Genomic DNA, 21215 nt, shown 5'->3' on the forward strand with positions numbered 1-21215 from the left:
TTGCACCTGTGTTGGAAATTATTTTTTGGAATGTATAAATTAAATGTTTTTTAAAATATAAGAGAAAAAACAACACTTCAAAGTCAAGTTATTTTGACCTTCTGTCTTACTCTAGTGAACTTCTAGAAGTAAAAGATAAAAATTTATTATCTAGAAGATACAGAAATGGTAATTGTGTAGTTTGTGGTGACAGGTGGTGTGAATTGTTGTTATTGAAGTGTCTGTTTAAATTGTTCCAGAAAGGAATACACAAACGGGCACTGACAAGAGTAATGAAAATTCTATATTACTGAAACTATTACGTCACAGTATCTCAAACCATTCTGTTTCAGCATCAGAATTACAGATGGTACAAATCAATTGTTTGTGTTCCTGCTTGTTCTCAGTAATTTCTGTAATGTGAAATAATTAGTGCAATTTTCCCCTTCAAGTGTAAAACTAGGATCAAATTAAAGTAAAATGTAAATAAGCTATTAGTAAGTTACATTAAAAACTGAAAATAAGACTAATGCTATCATGTTTATAAAATTAGAATAACTCCCAAACTCACCTGTTGAAACTGAACAAATGGGCCAGGGTCGCAAATGTATGTCCTTTTAATTATTTATGAAAACTTGAGTGCCAGGGGAGAAAAGTAATACATGAGTGCTTTGAAAGATTACCCTGGGAGCGTGAATATTGTGCATGAGTTGAAAGATGACTGCATGAGCTTCCGGTTGAGTAGAAACCAACATTAATCAATTTGAGATAAGCCTAAAAAAACAGGCATCTCTGTTCTCCCTGCTTGTGGAACTGCTTGGCTTCTTCCACATCCCGGCTTTGGTCTTACCTGATGTATGCTATCCAAACTTTGTACTAAGTATAACATTGTTTTTTGCCTTGATTTGTAATTTTCTTATTTACTGTGTGCTTGGTAAATGTTTATTAATTGAATTGATGGCCACAGCATGTCTGTGAAGAGCGAGTATTACTTATCTTTTATATCTGTGAAACTGTGTACAAAGGAATTGAGGCTAAACTTGCTGAAACTATGCATTCAGTGTTAAGAGTCAGCTTCAGACATTACTAAGTTTCTTGAAGCATGTAATATTCAATACAAAATTCCAAAGGAATTTGCATGCTCAAGAGCAGCTTCAAATTTTACTGCATGTGTGCTGGTGCTGTCATCTTCAGTCCACCTAAGAATTATTTTGTGCTTCCTCTTAGTACAGGAGTCCTTTATTTGTAACTGATTAACATGTCACACCTCAAGGCTTGAGATGTGCTATCCTAATAGTTGAAAACCTGGCACCACTTTCTTCCTTGTAAGTGCACTTACTCCTAATTTCTGCTTGTCCCTCCTGCTCCTGTTCTCTCATGGGGTGTATAATTGTATGGAGAGACCTGCTTAGCATCTCAGCCCTCAGAGACAGCATACTCACTTGTTGGGTGGAAACTTCTGTTCATGAGCAATGTCCCTGGCATGTAGGAGGAATGTTTTAATGGAACAGGGGCAGTACAGGTGGGCTGTCTTGGGAAGTTCTGTAACTGTGTCTGCCAAATTTCTAACATAGGCAGATAAAGTAAGGGATACAAGGTATTATAAAGGTATTTCAAGATATTGTGCTGTTTTGTTCAGTTTATGCTGCTGTTTCAGTTTGAATGACTTTCTGGGTGCCTCAGGGATGATGATTTTTGGCATTGGAGGAAGTGGGGTGGACAAGTCAGTTCAGAGTGAATGTCAGTCACTGGGGCTGAACATGACAGGATTCATCTGTCAGTTTCCTTAAAGTGGGCTTTCTGGTGAATGCTTTTCTATTCTGCTTGGTCACTTGAATTGTTTTCTAAGCTGGTTAAAAACAACAGGAAGGCTTTGCCAGTGGAGATGCTGGGAAGGAAAAAAAAAGGTTCATTTGGGTTTAGTATTGTATCTGATGATTTAAAAACATTATTCTGAAATTCATTTCAAAAACTCGGCTGGCTTATGTTGGAACAACTCAACAGGTTTGCTGATACTAGTTGCCTGCCCCTGGGTATCTTTGTCAAAGGCAGCTTCAGTCAGAGGCATTTTAGGCTAAGTTACTGAATCATGAACTGCAGTGGCCCATGAGACTGGTACAGGTTCCTTTTGTTGTTCTCTCACTCTCCTTTTTCCCTCTATGCAGGTAATAACTACCATAAGACAAATGTGTTGAGCAACCCAGTAAGTTAATCTCCCAGTGAACTTCTGTTTGTGAGGTTTCTCTGGTAGACAAGGTGTGGGCTTGCAAAAGTTTATGATAACAGAGAGGTTTTGGAGAATGGGGAGTTAACTTGTTTGCAGATGCAGTTGCTGTTTTCTCAGGAAATGGACACAAGGCAGCCGAAATTCAGTTGATGAAAACTTCTCTAAGCTAGAATCTCTGCAGCTCTTAATGGTTTGGTCTTCCCCACAGTTTTATTGGCAGAGTTGTGTCAATTAGCAGCATGATCTGTTTCTTAACTTATACAGCAAAGCCAGTAAGTGATGCTGACAGTACAAGTTACTTAATTTTATCTTACTTACTACTTAATTTTATCTAAGTTGGTCTAATTATATCCATCCTATAGGATTTACCAGTGTAATTATCTGAAACTATGGGTCTTGTCTAAAAAAAAAAAGTCTTGTCTAATGTTAATCCAAGTGGTTTTTACTTGAGCAACTGCTGCTTCTTTGTTGCTCTTAAATGTTTTCCTAACTTAAGCAGGCAAGCTGAAAGCATCTATACGGAGTGACTCTCAATCACCCAAAGATGAAAGAAAATCTTTGTGCTTCATACAGATACTTGAGACTGAAGAATACTTATTTGCTAGTTTTATGGGAGGTTTTATTCAAGTATGTCAGTTGAAGTTCACGGATCAGTTTTTCAAACATGGGAATAAGAGCATTTAGAATGTTAAAATCTGTTAATACATCAAGGTCTCTATGCACGGTATATCAAATAGCTTTAGATAACTCAGCAGTTTAAAACCTGAAGGGAATTTTCAAAACTTCTCAGTCTCCAGCCAATTTTCTGAACATTTGTTTCCTGTTTTACAGAACCAGACTTAGGAAAAGATGCTATTCTAGACTATTTTTGTAATCTCATGATACCTGAAAAGATAAAGAGAGTCCTTACTGAGTTACTGAGATTGAGATCAGTCTGTACAGGAGGGTAGTATCAGAGTAATTTGCCTTAAAAGTCACCCTTGCCATCTCAGGGGTTGTAATTCAGATCATGAAGCACTGGAAATTTCCTTCCCTGGCCCCCAACAGATACCTCAGCATTATTTACTTTAATAGTAAATAATGAGGCCTGAGCCAAGGATGAACAAGTAGGTTTTTCAAAGACTGAGAGCTACAGAAGATTTCAGGAAAAATCCCACTTACAGAGACTAACAGACAGCAGAATGTACATTCAAATAATTAAATATGACACTTGCAACATCTGCCCACTATGGCTGGGAACAGAATGTGGTTATTATTGCAACTACCATGCTGAAGAAACAATTAGGTTTCGTGTCTTCATCATTGATAGGATTGTTGTGATCTATTATTTATAGCTTGTGTGTGCATTGGCTTGTTTGTTTGTTTATTTTTGTTTGGTGTCAGCACTTTCCTTAGATCCACTCCACTCCCGGTCTTGTGAGAGAGGCTGTCCATTTCACCATGTAGCTTTTGCAGTTGTCCTTCCTTGAGTTCATTTTGTTTAAGTATTGCTCTATTCCCCTCAGCCTATACTTAGACTTTCAGCAGCTGTACTTTTTTAAGCTGCCTGGGCTAATTTCCTTCCATGTCTTCTCTAACTCATTTGTATCCTGAGTCAGCCACTGGATTGTGCTGCCTTGGTGTTTGTATGGCCCCACAGTGAGCCAGACTAGGGAACTTGCTCAGTGAAACTATTCATCTTAGCCAGTTTATTTTATTCTTGGTTTAGCCCCTCCCTTTTATGACTTAGTGCTCAGCCATACCAGTGCTAGAATGAGAGAGGTCAGTAGGAGTGAGTGGGAGTTGCCAGTTAACCTATTATATGAAAAGCTGAGTAAGTACTTGAGCTTATCCTGCCCATTTATCCCACGCAGAGCTGAAGCTGCTGTCTGTTCCTAATTTACAGCTGATTGTTTGTTAACCTACAAAGCCAAAAGGGTAACAGTAGTTTTTTCTTTCAGTCGAGAATGAACTGCATGTTTTGCTTCAGTCTCTGATAGATAAGAAATGAAGCTTTTGAATTGGCTGAAACAAAGGTGTAACATTTAGTCTTTCCAAAAAAAAAAAAATTGTAGTCCCCATCATTTTACTGTAGGTGTATTCTTAAGTAAGATAGTTGTTGCCTACAGTTAGAGACTTCTGCAGGATAAAAGACATCTGAGAAACAGTATCCCTTTCAGAGTTTACTGAAAATAGTTGTTTTTTTTTTTTTTTTTAGGGAAATATTTTGAGAAAAGTATTTAGGAACAAAAAGTGAAACAGAGTTTTTGAGTATTTGTTTCTATACCCTGAAATTCCCTTTTTTCACAGTGAAATTTTTTGTTGTAAAATTTTTGGCAAAAGTCTTATGAAAGTAGAAAAAAATGAATTTGACTAGTAAAGGCCTGCTACCAAATACAAATGGAGCAAATTTTTTTTTGTACTTTTAGGCCAGCACTTGTGTACTTTATTTAACAGTTAGGCATGCTTTGAATTAGCGGTTCTTTTTTTCAAAACAGGAATACAAGTCCAAAAATCACATTCAGCATCTTTTTTTTTTTTTCCATATAGTGTTGTCCCATTGTTTTGTCATCCCATGATGTACAAATTTGCAGATAATACTGGGGAGAGCATCAAGGCAGTAGAGCAAGTGAACATTCCAAAGTTGTGATATATTGGAAGTATTTCAAGTGTTTTAGTCTGAAGAGTGGAAGAACTCAACCGCAGGAATTAACTCCTGGGTCAAAAAAATGATTTCACAAAAGGCTGGGTAATTCCCTTGCTTGCATACAGTACCCTTTCTGATGCTGAGTTATTCTCAGTGCTGAACTCAGCCTTATGACTGGAATAAACCTTCTTCCAAAAAAAGACTCCTAGGGCCTTGCAAAGTGTTAGAAACCTTTATGTTTAACTCATGAAAGTGTCATCTCTGTTAGCAGTCTGCAGGAAGTGAGGGATTTTTTTTTTTTTTGCCTCTATTTCCAAACTCACTGAGCTTCAGTTTAAAAAAGAAAACAAACCTGAAGATGCACACACAAAAAAGAGAAACCTATCAAAACCCCCCACCACTCCACTGTAAAACTGAGAGAGGCTTCAGCTGCCATGATGTGCTTCCATTTCAAGTCTGTCTGTTATGTTTGATAAATTCTCACCAGCTTCTTGAAGTAGAACTGAGGCTTCCAGGGCTCTCTGAGAGTCTGTCTAACTAGAAGGTTTGAAGGATAAGAAAAAGTAAAGGTTAGGAATGAAAGCTAACAAACAATGTGCATAAATGTCTTATATGAATTTTTATTCCTCTCCATGAGAGAATTTTTTTCTTCTGGGTCTCAGCTGAAAAAAAGCTCAGTTGGATTCAAGTCCAAAGACAGGGTAATATAATTAACCAGCTGATGAGGCTCTGGATTTTAGCTGTGTGCTGAGCATTTAAAAATGTTAAAAATGCAGTGGGGTTAAAGACCCCTAGAATTGTTTATAGTGTTCTTGCCTTCAGGAATGCAGTAGCTGAACTTGTCCGTATTTGGTCAAAGGGCTGTATGTTCCGTGGGGAGCCTTGAACATGCACTTTTCAGTGGAAGGAATTAATACTAGAGAGATATATAAGAAATTAGTAATCACAAGCTTGGTCTGAGAAGGTAAGCAACAAAACAGCTTATATATGTGCTCTGTCAGATATATCAGTTTGGGGTCTGGAAGCAGCACTGTCTGAATTGAGAATTTAGTAAAACTCTGGTGTTGCTTTTGTGGAGGAGAGTCAAGCCTTACAAAAGCCTGAGAGATCCTTTGAAGGCATCTGCATGTGTATGACTGTTATGTATCTTGTTAGCACAGTAAAATACTGTCCTGAACCGGGAAACAGCAGGTGGAGTTCTGTCATTTTTTTATTGTCTCTGCAGAAACAGTGACTTGGTAAACAGAATTGGTAAAAATACTTAGAGATTGGAAAGGGAAGGGAAAAATGGAACAGTATTTTTCCTCTTTAGGAAGTGTGGACCTCTGACTTCTATACTATATGAAGAGAAGTTATTCTTCATATTTTGTTCTGGTATGTGTATGCCATCATGCAGTTGAGGAGAAAGATCAGTGAAATAGAAGTGAAGTGTGGTTTACAGATTACTTTGAACCACGTAATTTTTTACTAGCAGTTAATAAAACAACTTTTGGAGAGTATTAATTTAAAAGAAAATTGGTTTGTAGATGTGAGCTAGTTGTTGAAACTCAAGAAGATGGAAAGTTCTCTGTGTCTGGACTATGTCAAATTAATTTTAAATAGTAGTCTGTCCGTCCTCTTGCTCTTTTTGAAGTAAAAGATTGTCATTCCTTGGATAAAGGATTTTCCCTTACTGCTCAGGATGCATTACTAGATGATGTTTAGGTGCTAGAAATATCTGTCATGTAAGGCATGCTGTTTCCTAATTGTAGAAGCGATACTTTAGGACAGACTGAAGGTGACAGCATCTACTTACTTAGCAAGGGCAACTTCATCTCCTTTTAATCTTTTTCTTTATGATGTACAGCAGTGAATTAGAAATACTTGAAATCCAAACATTTTTCTGTATTTTTCTGTTCATGGCCTATATGTGTCAGTTTGTAATGTTTCTGTAGTTCATTCCCTAAAAAAAATTGGTAAATAAATGATGGGAATGCAAAGTACTTTTTTCCCTGTGTTAGCATAGGTATTTGTGTATTTGTGTAACTGAATAATAATACAGAGCTTTTATAACTTCATTTTTCTATTTACTTTTCCAGAGTAGGTATTGTATATTGACTCTGATTGTTTTGTTTCTATGAGACTTTCTTAAATATCAGAGTATTTGTGGACAAACAAATGAGGTTATGACTGAGCATGTATGTAGCTGTTTGTACCACCCACTTTTAACGTGTTTGTACCACCTACTTTTACACTGGGCCAAATTACTTCTTTCTCGATGTCTCTCTGCAAAATTCTGCTCTGACAAGCGTATTCTCCCTTTGAAGAGCTGTACAAGTTTGTGTGGCAGAAGGATGTGTTCTTTCCCTCTTCAATTTTTTAGCTGCTCAAATAGTCATTAACTTTATGGAAGGGTTTGTTCCCTCTACTCTCTGGAACAAGAAGTAGGTGGTTATAATTTCTTTTTTCTCTTCTGGCTGCCACTGGCAATTGTGACAGATGGTGTTGGAGGTACGCATGTTTGAAATGTGTTGTGTACAGCATCTCTTTACAGCATCCTTTGAGAGCTAAGGCCTCAAAATCTATTAGATGTTCCTATATCATACTGCAGGTACTGTGTCCAGATTCTGTGGTTTTACACTAATGAGCCACAAAGGTATGTGAGAGATCTTGTTCTGCAGAGCAGTGTTGAGATCTAGTAAGTTTGCCACCAAATTTGTAGTAGTAGTACACCCTCGTACTTCCAAACAGCACATGTATACAAACATAGCAGACATAACTTCCTTCACTATAATTAAGAGATCAGGGTCTGTAAACCATGATTCTTAGAGTGCAGCCACCAAAAATTTGGTTCATCAAGAATTCCTAGCTTTTTGTTCTGGTTGACTACTCAGCCTCTTAAATGCTTTTTCTTTATGTTTTTTATTTGTTCTGTAGTTAGTAAAATATGTGTCTTCTGTGTGTGATGCCTCCATTTCATTCTTCCAGTTAGGGAGGACATTCTTCCATCTATCCTGTAGGCCTCACTCTGAAAGAGGCACTTGTTCCCAAATACTCATTTGCTATGACAGATTGTTTTTCCATTCAGAAAGGAAATGTTCAACTGGATTGATTCCATGTGGTTAATATGTTGTCGTATTTTCTTCCTGATGCAATTATTGAAGATAATTAAGGATTCTGCCAAGCTTCACCTTGTGCTTGGAGTTCTAGACTTGTAGCGTAGCCTGGACTTGATGACCTTGTTCTTTGATTTGATAGCAGACTTGAGCTAATTTCTTTAAAAAATGGGTCTTGATAACGTAAGTTTTTGCAGGACAGTAAACTCCAGACATTGTTTTCAAATAGTTTTCTTGCTTAGAGTTGTCTTAGCTTCTAAGACAAGATGTTAATTAAATTTGCAAGGTATACCAGTGTGAAACCAGCAAGTGGTTAGCTGTCAGTGTTCTTCCCTGGTCCTTCTGCTGGGCATCTTTGGCTGTCATGTGAGAACAGTTCCATCGTGAGTGGTCAGAAAACAAGGTCACCGAAGTTCAGATTTGGCTCCAGTGCAGATTCTCCTCACTATGTCTTTTCTTTTGTTGTTGAAATTCTTGTAACCTTAAGACTAAGAAATGTACCTCACACTTCTTAGATTCATGTGAAAATACTGGAAAACACAGAAATCAACTCCCAGACTTTCAGGGTTGATTACTTAAGGCACATATGTTAAGATGAAAATACATCCTGAGGAATTGCATTTAGTGATGAATAGCTCTTGTTTTGGTAAATAATTTGAAATTTGGGGCTTTATTTTAGAACATTTTTGTTGTCAGGTTGCAGGTCTCAGAATTGAATGCAAACAGCTGCTAGAGGATTGTTATATGAAACATGTTTCGAATTAGACACAAAAATAAAAATTATGACACCATTAAATTTGTCAAATTGGAAATTACTTGGAATTGTTCATTTTGGGTTAAAAAAAGGTAAATTTTTTTTCTTATGGTGACGTCAGAGTTCAAGGAGTTGTGATTCTACACATTATGTACAAATCTACACAAAAATGCAGCATTTTTGTAAGATATATTAAATGTTTGAAAGTACGTATGGTGAAAGATTGTTGTAAGAGATTTAAAACCTTGATGTATGTTACATCCTGTTTAACAGTATTTTATGTTTATTTAGGTTCCTCTAAAGAAGGAGGAGCTGGAGCTGTGGATGAGGATGATTTTATTAAGGCATTTACAGATGTTCCTACTGTACAGGTGAGATGCTGTGTATATTCATGTTTGTCTTCAGAAATATGTTATTTGTAATAATGGGTTAACCTGCTTTTAAAATTTACATAATTTTACATTGTTTAAGCAAGCATCATTACTTTTCCCTCTCTCTGACCTTAGAGTGTCCATGGAAAGCTCTTTATATTTTCCCAGGAGTTACCAAAAAAAGTGCCACCTTTTCTTGACTGTCCTACTAATTAATACCACATTGTGTTTTGGCTAAAATGCCTTATTGCTTTTCTCAAACCTTTTCAGGGAACTAGTGAAAATAATTGGATGTTTTAATAAGAAAAAGATTAACATGATATTGGGAAAGTTTAGGGCTACAATTTCAAGGCATAATCAAGTAATACAGGCAAATAATTTAAACAGCAAGAATGGTATTTTCAAATTTGCCTGAATTGTAATGATGTGTGTCTGGTATACATGTCCTTATTCTAGTAGTGCTTAAAAAAATTTAATCTACTGCCTTATTTTCATACTAATGAACTTGTTGGATTTTGAGTTCTTAATTAAGAGATCAGATTTGAATTTCTGTTCTTTTAGTGTGGGAATTGCATGTATTTGATATTTTCACATAGTTGAGTAATTTAATATGTGTGTAGCGTACGAGGGCTATTTTGAATAAGTTTTCCTTGAGCAGCCGTGGTGTGGAACACAACCAAAATCTCAGTAAACCATAGTTCCCAAATGACAGAAGGATTTTGTAAGACTCCCCTTTCTTGATTTGTACTTTTGTTCTATTTTTATTTCCCAAGCATAGTTATTTGTTAGATCTGCTTCTGCAGGCAGCAATACTGTCTGCTTTCATGAAGGAGCACTCAATCTCCATGATCCCTGTCACATCAAGGAAGTCTTTGTCTAACACTGTTAAGAGCTTTATGTATCTTTGCCTCTTCAGACTGTATTAAAAATTCTTTGGAGGATAAAAACATGCAACTCTTAATATTGTTTATCCCTTTTATGTTGAACAGAGCCATGTTCCACAGAACAGAGAATAGTTCCTTGTAGTTCAGTGCAGTTTGTTGTAGTTCAGTGCCTTAGTGTGTGCAGTCTCAAGCACAGTCCCACACAGAGTTTCAAATTACTCAGGCTGGCTGGTAACACTGCAGGAACAAAACTGGGATGACCACAGGACATGGACCAACACATGTTATTTTCTGTCTGACTGCTGAATGGCCTAGGAAGGTAGGTCATTCTCTAAGCTGCAGGAGATAGAGGAGAAAGACATTTGTCTTTACTAATCTCCCTCAAGCTGAGGTGAGGAGGCAGGAGAGAAGAGTGTAGCTGACTCCAAAATTACCTGTTTGGCTCATGGATGAGCATGCAAGATAAAAAAACATTATTTTTTTCCGTGTCCTTAGGAATAATAACTTCCTGGCCAACTTCATGCTTCTGGTTGTGGACAGTCTCTGATCTTTCAGAAAAAGAAAACCAGATTTCACATTCTGTGACCATGTTAATTACTAAGGAAGGGGGATATTTCTCTGTTAGACTTGTGAAGAAAGAATGTTTGTGACCTGTAGTTTAACAAATTATCCTAAAACCAAAGGACAGCATGAGGAGAGAGAGTTGTTTGATGTTATTGGGCCCATTCTTGTTTCTCTTCTCTTTTCACTGCATTTATGAGTTTGAATAGTGGCTTCAATGAAAGTAAGAAAAGAAACTATATGGAAAACCAGATTAAAATCTGGATCAAGATTAAGTGCATTTGAATTAATCAAATAAATTAAGATTACTTACAGTGTGGATATGTTTCAAGTCGTCCTTACAGGTCTCCAATGGTAGATTTGACTTTCTGGTAAGTGATTCATATGACTGCTCATCTTTTTTAGGAATGTCATATTGTTTACTTGTACCCAGTTTTTAATCCCCATAGTGAAAATACTTTCCGTCAGTATAGTTATTCTCTTTACTTGTGTTTGAACTTTTAATTTTTCTGTCTTTGATGTTACAGTTGCTTTTAATGAGTTGTGTTTATATTGCCCTCTAATGGATAGCAGCAGTTTATGAAGAAGATGGGTGATTTTTAGATGTAGTCTGATGGATCTGTGTGCCAAAAAGTACTATAGTAACAGGATTGTACCTTCATATTCAAAATTACAACCATACTGTTTTTACAACTTAAACCTTTGCTGAAACAGAAGAAAATTCTGTGTTTGGGTTATTAGGAGTAACTCCCATTAATAGCTAAAATTTGTTTGAAAACAAATTCAGTTCTTTTATAAAGTCTGATGTGGGAACTTGTGAGCAAAAAATGTATTATGTCATTGGCTGAACACATAATTTCATCTTGGCCTGCTAAAAGTATAATTAACTGACGCCAAGGAGAAAAGAAATTATTAAAATACTGCCTTTTATTCCTATGAAATTAAGGCAGGTATGTACAGTCTTGAAAATACAGGATTTTTCAGTGGAGTTATGGTTTTCATTTCATGACAAAATAAAATTATACCATTTATTAAATTCTACACTGCAATGTCAATTTGAATATTCCTAAGTCCAGTTCTATTTGTGCCAGGTAATTAAAGAAAAAAAATCAATTATTTGCCTGGAAATGCTAATAGGGTAGACCTGTTGTACAGGTTGCTTCTGTGTTTGCCTGGTGCCCAGCATGTTTTAGTCTTGCAGCAGTAACTATACTGTACAACATGGTCTCTTATGACACAGAGGCTGACAACAAAAAAGTTATATTTTCAGGACTTAATGAAACAGCTTGCAAAAACTTTTTGTACCTTGACCAGGACTTCCGAGATTTGAGTGTGCATTGAACAGTCCTCAGTTAGACACCACCAAAAGGCATCATCCTGCTTCCCTTCTTGTTGCATCTTACTTTATGATAAATTCACAGAGAAATGCTGAGTTTTCAAAGAAATTTTCACCTGTCCTCTTGTAAGATGAGCTTTCTGGGTATTAAAGGTTTGAACTGAGCAGGAGACAGGTCAAAGAGGGTTATGGTAAAGGGAGATTCTGAGGAGGTTGAATCATGTCATGAATTCCGATGGCATGAAGTGTCACTATAATATAAAACTGCATCTTGAGTTAATCACTGACTAGTCCTTTACACTTTCAAAGAAAAATACAAATTTTCTTTCAGAATGGAAATTAATTTTGATAAAAAAGCTTACTGAGACACACTCAATACTTATTTTTTTTAAGAGTATGGTACTTAGAGAATTAGTGTTAGAATAAACTAGGGCTGTTTAACAACTATTAATAGGCTACCAGTATACACAAATATATATTAAATGGTGTCTCAGGTGGCATCAGGTGCTTGTGTATGGGCCGGTGAGTTTTGCCCGATGTGATTACTTAAAAAAACTTCGGATCCAAAAAACTGGAAATGTATTTTTAGCTGAAAATACTCTAAAAAAAAACCCAACAAAACAAAACCCTCGCTAGATTAAGTTTCTGCTTACTAATTTGCTTCATATTCTCTTTAAGTTTTTCTCAGTCTGAAGGGAAAAAAACTTTAAATTTTGTGTATACAGTGGAAGCAGAAAAAAACGTCCTTTGAGTTATGTCCAGGAAAATAGAAGGGAAATAAATTAATTTGAAAATTATATTTTTTCATGAGTAGGCTTTTTATTCTTCTTTAAAAATCTGTACTTATACATGTACAGTTCAATAAAGACATTAATTCATTTATAAACAAATAGTGACTTGCATGATTAGATTGTTCAGGCTTCAGTATTGGTGGTCTTACTGTATAGTGAGAATTCTGTCTAGAGGTGGCTCCTTATATTTATTTACTGACTGTAAAAGTTAATAAATTATAGTCTTCAAGTAGCAATACATACAGAAGCTATGGAATCCTTTTAATTTAATTTTTCAGACAAATTCTAATTTTAGTGTTCTTACAGCCCAGTTAGTTCCTCAGAGTCCCAGGTCCAAAAGAGTTGCCATGAGTTAAAATGTTGATTGAGTTTCATTACAAGAGTATGAAAATTGAAACTGAGTTTCAGTAGTATTGCAGCAGAATATCTAAAGCCTCTGCTCCTATTATTTATTTTTTTAAGTGGAGTTAATGAAATTGTGGATATGGTTAGCTCATCACAAAGGTGAACGGTAAAATCTTTGAGATGAATTTAAAGGAAAGGAAAATTCTGGAAGGAAAATGTTGCTTCTTCAGCCTTTTTTTTTGCCATGAATATTCATTATTCAGTGATATCTTTACAGATTGGTGTTAAAATGCCCATTTATAACTCTTACACAGGTCTCTGGAACTTTGGGGAGTAAGATTTGTGGGATTAGGATTGTATTTTCACTATTCTCAAGATATTTTTCTTCATCACATTACCTGGGATATTAACAATATGAACTTCCTGGTTTGGTTTTTTTTATTTTTAATACTTCAGATCTATTCTAGTCGAGAACTTGAAGAAACGTTGAACAAAATCAGGGAAATTCTCTCAGATGACAAACATGATTGGGATCAGCGAACTAATGCGGTAAACTTTTTATCTGATTTCAGGCTTGGGTGGGTGTATTTCATAAAGCACAGAGAGACAGATATTTTAAAATGTGTTTTTTTTTCTTTAAGTCATTGCACTCCAGGTAATGAAAGAAATTTTCATTTTAATTTTTGCACCTTGAATTTCTGTATACCAAGTACCTTTGAGTATTTTTTTAAGTCTAAAATGCATTTTTGCTGACATTTAAAGGGAAGCTTTTCTAGAAGCCGTCATATATGTTCAAGTTTGGCATTTATGCAAAGTTACATATTTTACAGGTTAACTGCTAGCATTAATATCTCTTGTGTACAGCTATGAAAAGTTGCACTTAAAATGTTAAAATGTTTGTGTATATGTACCATTTATATTTTTTAATCAGGTTTATGGCATCTTAATTTTTTATAAACAGATATGCGAACAGAGTTATGGGTTTGTCGTGTATTTGTATTCTGGACTCAGATTTTTTTTTAGCTCTAGTACTTAATATAAATTTTGGACAGTTTTTTTAAATTACTGCCATATAGTTTGAAAATTTTGCTTTAAAGACATGCCAACATGTGTTTTTGCATAGTGAAGCTGTTCTTTTTTCTTCTGTTTTGAAATGGATATCCTAACCCAAACGTGTTGGTTTTTTCAGCTGAAGAAGGTTCGGTCCTTGCTCGTTGCTGGAGCTGCACAGTACGATGGGTTTTTCCAGCATTTACGGCTGTTGGATGGTGCTTTCAAGCTGTCAGCCAAGGATCTCAGATCGCAGGTGGTTAGAGAAGCCTGCATTACTGTAGCGTAAGTAAAGTTCATGCGCCTTTGTGCACCGTGCTAGATCTTACTGTGAGGTTGGCTTAGAGGTGCTTTCTCAGTGTCCCAGGAGAGATTCTCTCATTGGACTGCTGTATACTGTGACTGGTAAAGAGTCAAGTCTGGATCTGAAGCCGCAGAGGAAAAGAAGTGCTTAAAGGAATTTTTTCTCTGAGGGGATACATGTAGTTGATAATCCTGTAACAAATTGTATGTGAATAACCAGTTACCATCATTGCCAAGTCGTCATTAGTATAGGTTAATACAAACTTCTGTGAATGATACTGGGGACTTAGGATCATTTATGCTTGGGTGATTGGCACAGCACTTCACTGGCACTGCTTGTAAAGACAACATGAATAGCACTGTAGTGGTTTGAACATAGAGCGGTTTTCTGAGGTAATACGACTCAGAATCATGGAGTGGGTTTGGGTTGGAAGGGACCTTAAAGATCATCTGTAGTTCCAACCCTGCTGGCAATGCAGGGACACCTTGGACAGGACCAGGTTGCTCAAAGCCCCATCCAGCCTAGCCTTGAACACTTCCAGGGTTGTCTCTCTGGGCAAGAGACAGATTACCATGATAATTTTAGAAGTTGTGGCTAAACTAAAATAAAATGTTCACCATTAGCATCTCATGGACTCCTTTAAATTCAAGGGCATAGGGGAAAACCAGAGTAGTCTTTCCCATTTCTGTGTTTTCCATGACTTTTTTTATCCTCTGGAAAGACATTAGTGTAACCAGTGGTTTTCAGTGGCCATCTGAAACAGGAACACCACGGAGTTCATAGTTGCTTTTCTGGTCTCCTGTTTGAACAGACCGAGGTGAAATGTTGAAGCATATAACTGCTCTTTCCAAGGAAATAGAGACTTTGAGAAAATAATAGTAACATGAAGTCAGGAGCAGTGTAAAAGTACTCTGCAAGTGTTCTCATCCAGGCCTAACAACCTGGAATTTTCCTTGATCCCTAAAACTTTGATATATTTGATGAGTCATTTGCTGCTGGCTACAAATTCTTTTTATATAGTCTTTCTGCACAAAAAAAGCATTTGTTGTCAGCAATGGACAGTTAAATTACTGTGTGTGGCATGTGTTTTTATATTTGTTAAAACTGAAAACGTAACCTTTAACAGGCAAGGGAGTCAGATTTTATGGTTGGCTGATTCTGGTGAGTTCAGTAGTTTTGCCTGCATTGAAAAGGAAAAAAATCCTCAATAATTTATTACAAATTTTAGATTTATACATCTCAAAGTGTGTTAAAAAGCAGAAATACAGTGATACTTTATGTGGACATGAAAATTTTGGCTTTCCAATTGTAGTATTTGTTTTTCATTATGAAATAAAGTAATTTGCGTTTGGTTTCTCAGTGTGCCTGGAAATCGTGAAATTGAGAAAATCTGTTGTTTGGAAAGTTGAGTCTTTAAAACCAACAGTGAACTTTGTTATTTTAAGTCTAAGAAATTAATTTATGTTTTCTCTAAACAGCCACCTTTCAACTGTTCTGGGAAACAAGTTTGACCATGGCGCTGAAGCAATTGTGCCTACTCTTTTTAACCTGGTTCCCAACAGCGCCAAAGTGATGGCCACCTCTGGGTGTGCAGCCATCAGGTTCATCATTCGGGTAGGTGTTCCAATCTCACTTTGCTTGCTAGGAATTTTCAGGTAGTGGCTCTTGGCAGAGATAACAACTGTACTGAAATACAGGTTTTTAAATAATTATTTAACAACGAAGAAGTAATGTTTCTTATGGGTGGACAAGTACTACATATCATTGAAACCAATTGGCAGCATTGTCATAGTAAAGATGGAAGAATAGGTATGAAAAGTAACTCTGGTTTTAGGGTTTTTTTTGTAATGTATTAATTGAAAAAAGACTAAGTGTGTTTCAAAGGGTGACTGCTTTTAACTGCCTTCTTGGAAAAGACAAAGTCTAGCTAGTAGCTAAGAAACTAAGAATTTGAATAGTGCAAACAACAAAACAAAGGTATTTCTTTTTACATATACACTCCCCCCCAAAAAAATTTGGAACCATGGAGTTAATGATAAAATGTTGAAGTGGCTACACATACCTGGATCAGTTCAGAAAGCACAGGTTCGTGAAGGAAAAGTCCAATAGAGACTTGAATTTTTAAATTCAAGAACTTTATAAGCTGAGTCCCCAAAGCTATATCATATGGAACAGAGGAGTGTTCTATCCTAGCTGTTTTCTTTGAGCATCCACTGACTGGTGTCTCAGGCAAGATATTTAGAGTTTGGGACTTGTACTGATACTTTTGTGTTTCACATAAAGTGGGAGATTGCCTGTAGTTTCTACATTAGAAATTGAGGTTTTCTTAATGTCAAGCACTTACTGTAATTTACTATGATCTCATCAGTGGTTTTAATTTTGTAAGTTGTTGGAAAACCTAAGGGGTTTCATCACTTACACCTTTTGTTGCCATCTTCAGTATGGTTTGGAATGTGTACTTGCTCTGTTTGTGTCTCTGAGAATGTGCTCTGAGACCTCTGCATGCATGACCTTTGCATCAGCACTTGGGCTAAGACAAAACCCCTTGGTATTTTTTCCCTACACTCTTACAGTCCATTGTGAGATGGCACAGACTTGAGAGTGAGGGAAGGATATACAGGATAATTAAAGTTGTTAGAGAACAATATCATTTGCAGTAGTGTAAGACAAGCTCAGGCATGTAAGAAATTATAAACATTCACCAATTATATTAAATTGGCTTTATTGTTTCTGTTTATTTGAACACATCAGCTGTAGTTGCCCTGATTTTGTTTAAATTTCTGTTCTTCTTAGCTGTGACTTAACATAGTGGATTTGATGCATAAAAACAAGAAAATCCTATCCACAGTGTTCGAATACCCAATCAATGGGATATGTGAGGTTTTTTAGCAGAAAATTCAGATATCAGAATTAAATATCAAAAAAAAGTTCAGCCCCATGCCCCTTTGGACTTCTGTCCTATGGACTAGATGAATATTGGTCAGGGTGTCTTTTATCAATTGAATATTTAGAACCCAAACTGCTGCAGTTTTTGGAGTCGAGTGTTTTACTCAAAAACTCCCAGCAGCATCCAGTGACAGCCAGTTCAGTTCCTGGTGCTTTACTGTGTAATTGCTGTAGAGTGAGTTTGCATAAAAACAGGGAGGCTTTATAATACCGGTGATCTTGAAGACCTTAATCTCATCTTTGTGCCTTCATTGGATTTGATATTTCTTCTCCAGGAAGTTCTTACACTGCAGTCTGCTTTCTCTTTCTTAACTCTTAGTACATCAGGAAGCCAATTAAAAAAAAAGGTAGTGGGGCTGGGAGGGAATCATGGAGAGATGGCATGGTGGCAGAAATTTTTTTCAGAAGGAGGTGGGATTCGAGTTTGTCAGCTGTGGGAACCCAGGGCACAGGGAATATTTCTCTGCTCTGAGCGGTCCTGACCCCCAGAGAAGCACTGACTTTGACCCTCATTCATGGAGAAAAGCTTCCAAGACTTCAAGGTAGACTAGAGTCCACAAAGGTGTGAAATAGATTATAGAGAGTAGTATAGCATGTAACTTGGGTGAGAAATTTAGGTTTTGAGATTTTTAGTATGTTGTAGATGGGAACAAGATGGAGGGCATAGGGTGTTGTCCCGAGCTTCTTCTTCCCCCATCTTCTTCATGAGTTTGGGTGATGTCTTGTAATTGGACAGAAAAGTCCACATTGCATGCTTCAAGGGATTAGTTATTGGGTTAAAAGGGAAAATCATCTAGGTGTCATTTCTTAATTGGATAGTTTAGTCTTAAAAGACTCTTTAACAAGAGATTGTTAACCATTTTGCGGTGCTTTTCCAGCATGCTGAGCCTGTAGTGGACACGTGCGAAATTTTAGATAAGATAACAATAAACAAGAAGCTGAAGACCGAAAAAGTCCTGTGTGTCTCCTTTTCCTGACACAGAACCACTCCAAGAGGGTTTCCCCCCAACTGGGGAACCCCCAGGGAGGGGCCCAATGTGGGGCCCAGAAACCAGTAGTCAACTGATCTTCAAGGTGGTTTGCAAGGAAGTACATATCATTACATCCTCAAAGGAGTAGCAGATATGAAGTATGACATGTTAAAAACAGAATGCAAGCAAGCCTGAGGCTTTGATTCCTTTGCAAAATACTTTCTAGAAATTACAACATCGATAGCTTCAAAGACTTTGAAATGCACTGGTTTCTCCATATGTAAAAAACTTTATTTTTACCCCTGATTTACCTGTTGTCCCTTTCTGGAAGTCATATGCCTCTTTTCAATTTTCAACCTATACAAAACATGAACAAACACCCTAAAACTGTGTTTAAAAGACAAACAAGACAAACAAATGTAACTGTTAGGCTCTTCCAGAATTTTTGGTTAATTCCTTCCGAATCCTAAAATTGGCAGTACTCTGTGAGCTGATGATTATCTCTGCTTTTTCTGTGATTTGTATGTTTATATCCTGCAGCTGTGATACATGAGAGAGTAAGAATTCCTCAGTACTGTACTTCTTAAGATCTTGGATTTTTTTAAATTAGCCTACTGTTTCACACTGTATTGGAGACTGTTTATTGTAGGTGTTTAATCAAGAAAGTACTAAAGAAGTTAACTGAAAACAGATTTGTTGAACCACATTACTCCTACTTGAAATTCAAGTGTCTACAATTAGTTAAGAAAAGCTGAAGTAAGGCAGCTTTAATTCTGAATTCTGTAATGTGTTTGGATTTAATGTAGTTTAATAGTTTTCTTCTCCCATCAGGTTTTTCCATATAGATTATATATATATATATTTAAGCTTGCTTATATGTCAATGCTTTTATTACTTTACTGACATATTTTGCATTAAAGGAAATATGATCCTTGTGGCAGTAATCATACTGATCCTTGTAAGAATGCCCATATTTTCATATTCATTGATTCACTTTTTGCTCTATAACCCTGACTTTTAAGACAGTTACATCTATTAATTTTTTTTTTTCCTGTGGTAAAACTAAAATAGCATCAGCTTTCAACTCCTTTGAGGAGACAGCTACGTTTGAACTTCTTCTATTACTTTTGACAGCAAAGTATTACATATCATGATGTGATTGTTGATGCCACTGGAAGTGGTTGTTTGCATGCCCTTTTGGAAGAAAATAACTTTAATCAATTGACATGCTAACAGCAGTCTTTCATGTAATAGTATTCTATGATTTAGCTTTGGTAAGCATTGTAAATTATTGCAGTTTTTATTATGCTGTTAATTCTGTTGGAATTAATAAGTACAGTACAAATTCAGGATTCAGGAATGCTTTTCTCATTAACTGTTTTATCCTTTTTTTGTCAGCATACTCATGTGCCACGACTCATACCTTTAATAACAAGCAACTGTACCTCAAAATCAGTTGCAGTTAGAAGGTGAGTTCATTATGAATTAAAATTATCAAAGCTGTTGCTTTTTAAAACATGATTATCATATGTTGAAAATCAACAAATTAGAAGATTAGTGGCCATAAACTCTGAACACACAAAACTGTTACCCACTAAACTGCAAACTACAAAAATAAATTTCAACCTTCAGACAGTGGCAGCTACGCTAGGACACAGAGCCATACATGTGTTGTGGTGTTCAACAGCTCAGCTACATCTCCAGCATGTTGTTTTCTCTTGAGAACATGATGCTTGAACACTTGGATTAACTCTTGAGAAAATTAACTGGTTTTTGACAGAGTGTCATTTCCTGAACCGAATCACACACAAGCAGTTAATGCTGTTTCTAGACCAGTTCTAGTCCTGAAAGTGATGTCACTGTCTGTACGCAAGAAACAACTTGAGAATGTGAATTACTTTCGTGGAGTCTAAGCTGCATTTACATCCAAAGCAAGTGTTACCTCAACCCAGATTGTACTGACCTGCCACAACTTCCAGTTTGACTGCTAAACAATTCACAGGGCTTCAGTGCCTCCACATGCTGTGCCTTTACTGAGGAACATTAGACTCTGGGTGGCTTTGATACTGCAGTTCACAATACACTGAGCATCAGTGAAGGCATTGTCTCCATACTGCTTTCATTCTCTCAAAAAGACCACAAAACACTAGATCAGTTGTAATAGTGAAAAGCATTTCAAAGTTTCTTGCCATGCCTTGCTGATGTCCAAAGGATTTGAGCAGAAAAAAATTGTTCCTCCAGAACAGGTCAAAAATGCTGAATAACCAGAAAAAGAGATAATTTCAGGCTGTCAGGTTCACTACATGTTTGAAAACTGTTATCTACACTTCCCTAATCTGTGTCAGTTTGATTTTTCATCAGGATCTAGCTTCAGACATAGTTTTGAAAAGTATGCCTTTTGCTAATTGTGGTTTGCTAAATTGTCAAGATTCCCAAATTAATAATTAATATAGTTACATATCTTCATTTGTACAATACAAGAAAATATTTGTAGTGCTTTTTATATGCAGAGCCCTCTGCTAATGGTCCATGTTTTCCTTTATGCTACATAATCAGTAGTGACAGATGGAAGGATGGGAATAGTGTTTGGGACAGAAATATACCACCATAGAAATCCTATATTGTGTCTTTAACATTTATGTTTTATATTAGGATTTTACACTCTGTACAATTTTTTCAACTTCATTAATTTATGTCTGTTATTTTGGGACTAACACAGTTAACATAGGGTATGTGTAATAACATGACTTGAACAGCACATTGTTAATTGAAACACATCTATTATTTTGAAGTTTAAGATTAGTTAGCCTGCATGTTTGCTTAATATAAAGAATATTGTAACTTTCCAATAAGGTGACCAGTGCCCTTATTTGACAGATAAAGGTACTTTTATTTCATTTATTTCCCTCAGGGGGAATGGGTAAAGTTAGTGTTTATTTCACAAGCACATTAGAGAAATGAGTATTTATTGATGA

At 36.3% G+C, this 21215-nt stretch overlaps 1 protein-coding gene across 11 annotated transcripts in view; it reads left to right on the top strand.

Moving 5' to 3' along the window:
- CLASP2 (cytoplasmic linker associated protein 2) overlaps positions 1-21215 on the top strand; it is a 144254-nt gene that overhangs the window by 64162 nt on the left and 58877 nt on the right. For all 11 annotated transcript variants that reach the window (XM_053966418.1, XM_053966426.1, XM_053966435.1 and 8 more), the window contains 5 exons: positions 8973-9052; positions 13426-13518; positions 14159-14304; positions 15802-15937; positions 19639-19709. In XM_053966418.1, coding sequence (XP_053822393.1) covers positions 8973-9052; positions 13426-13518; positions 14159-14304; positions 15802-15937; positions 19639-19709 — 526 coding nt within the window. The remainder of the gene's footprint in view (positions 1-8972; positions 9053-13425; positions 13519-14158; positions 14305-15801; positions 15938-19638; positions 19710-21215) is intronic.

Source organism: Vidua chalybeata, chromosome 1 (assembly GCF_026979565.1).
Source record: "Vidua chalybeata isolate OUT-0048 chromosome 1, bVidCha1 merged haplotype, whole genome shotgun sequence".
In the NCBI taxonomy this organism is placed as follows: domain Eukaryota; kingdom Metazoa; phylum Chordata; class Aves; order Passeriformes; family Viduidae; genus Vidua; species Vidua chalybeata.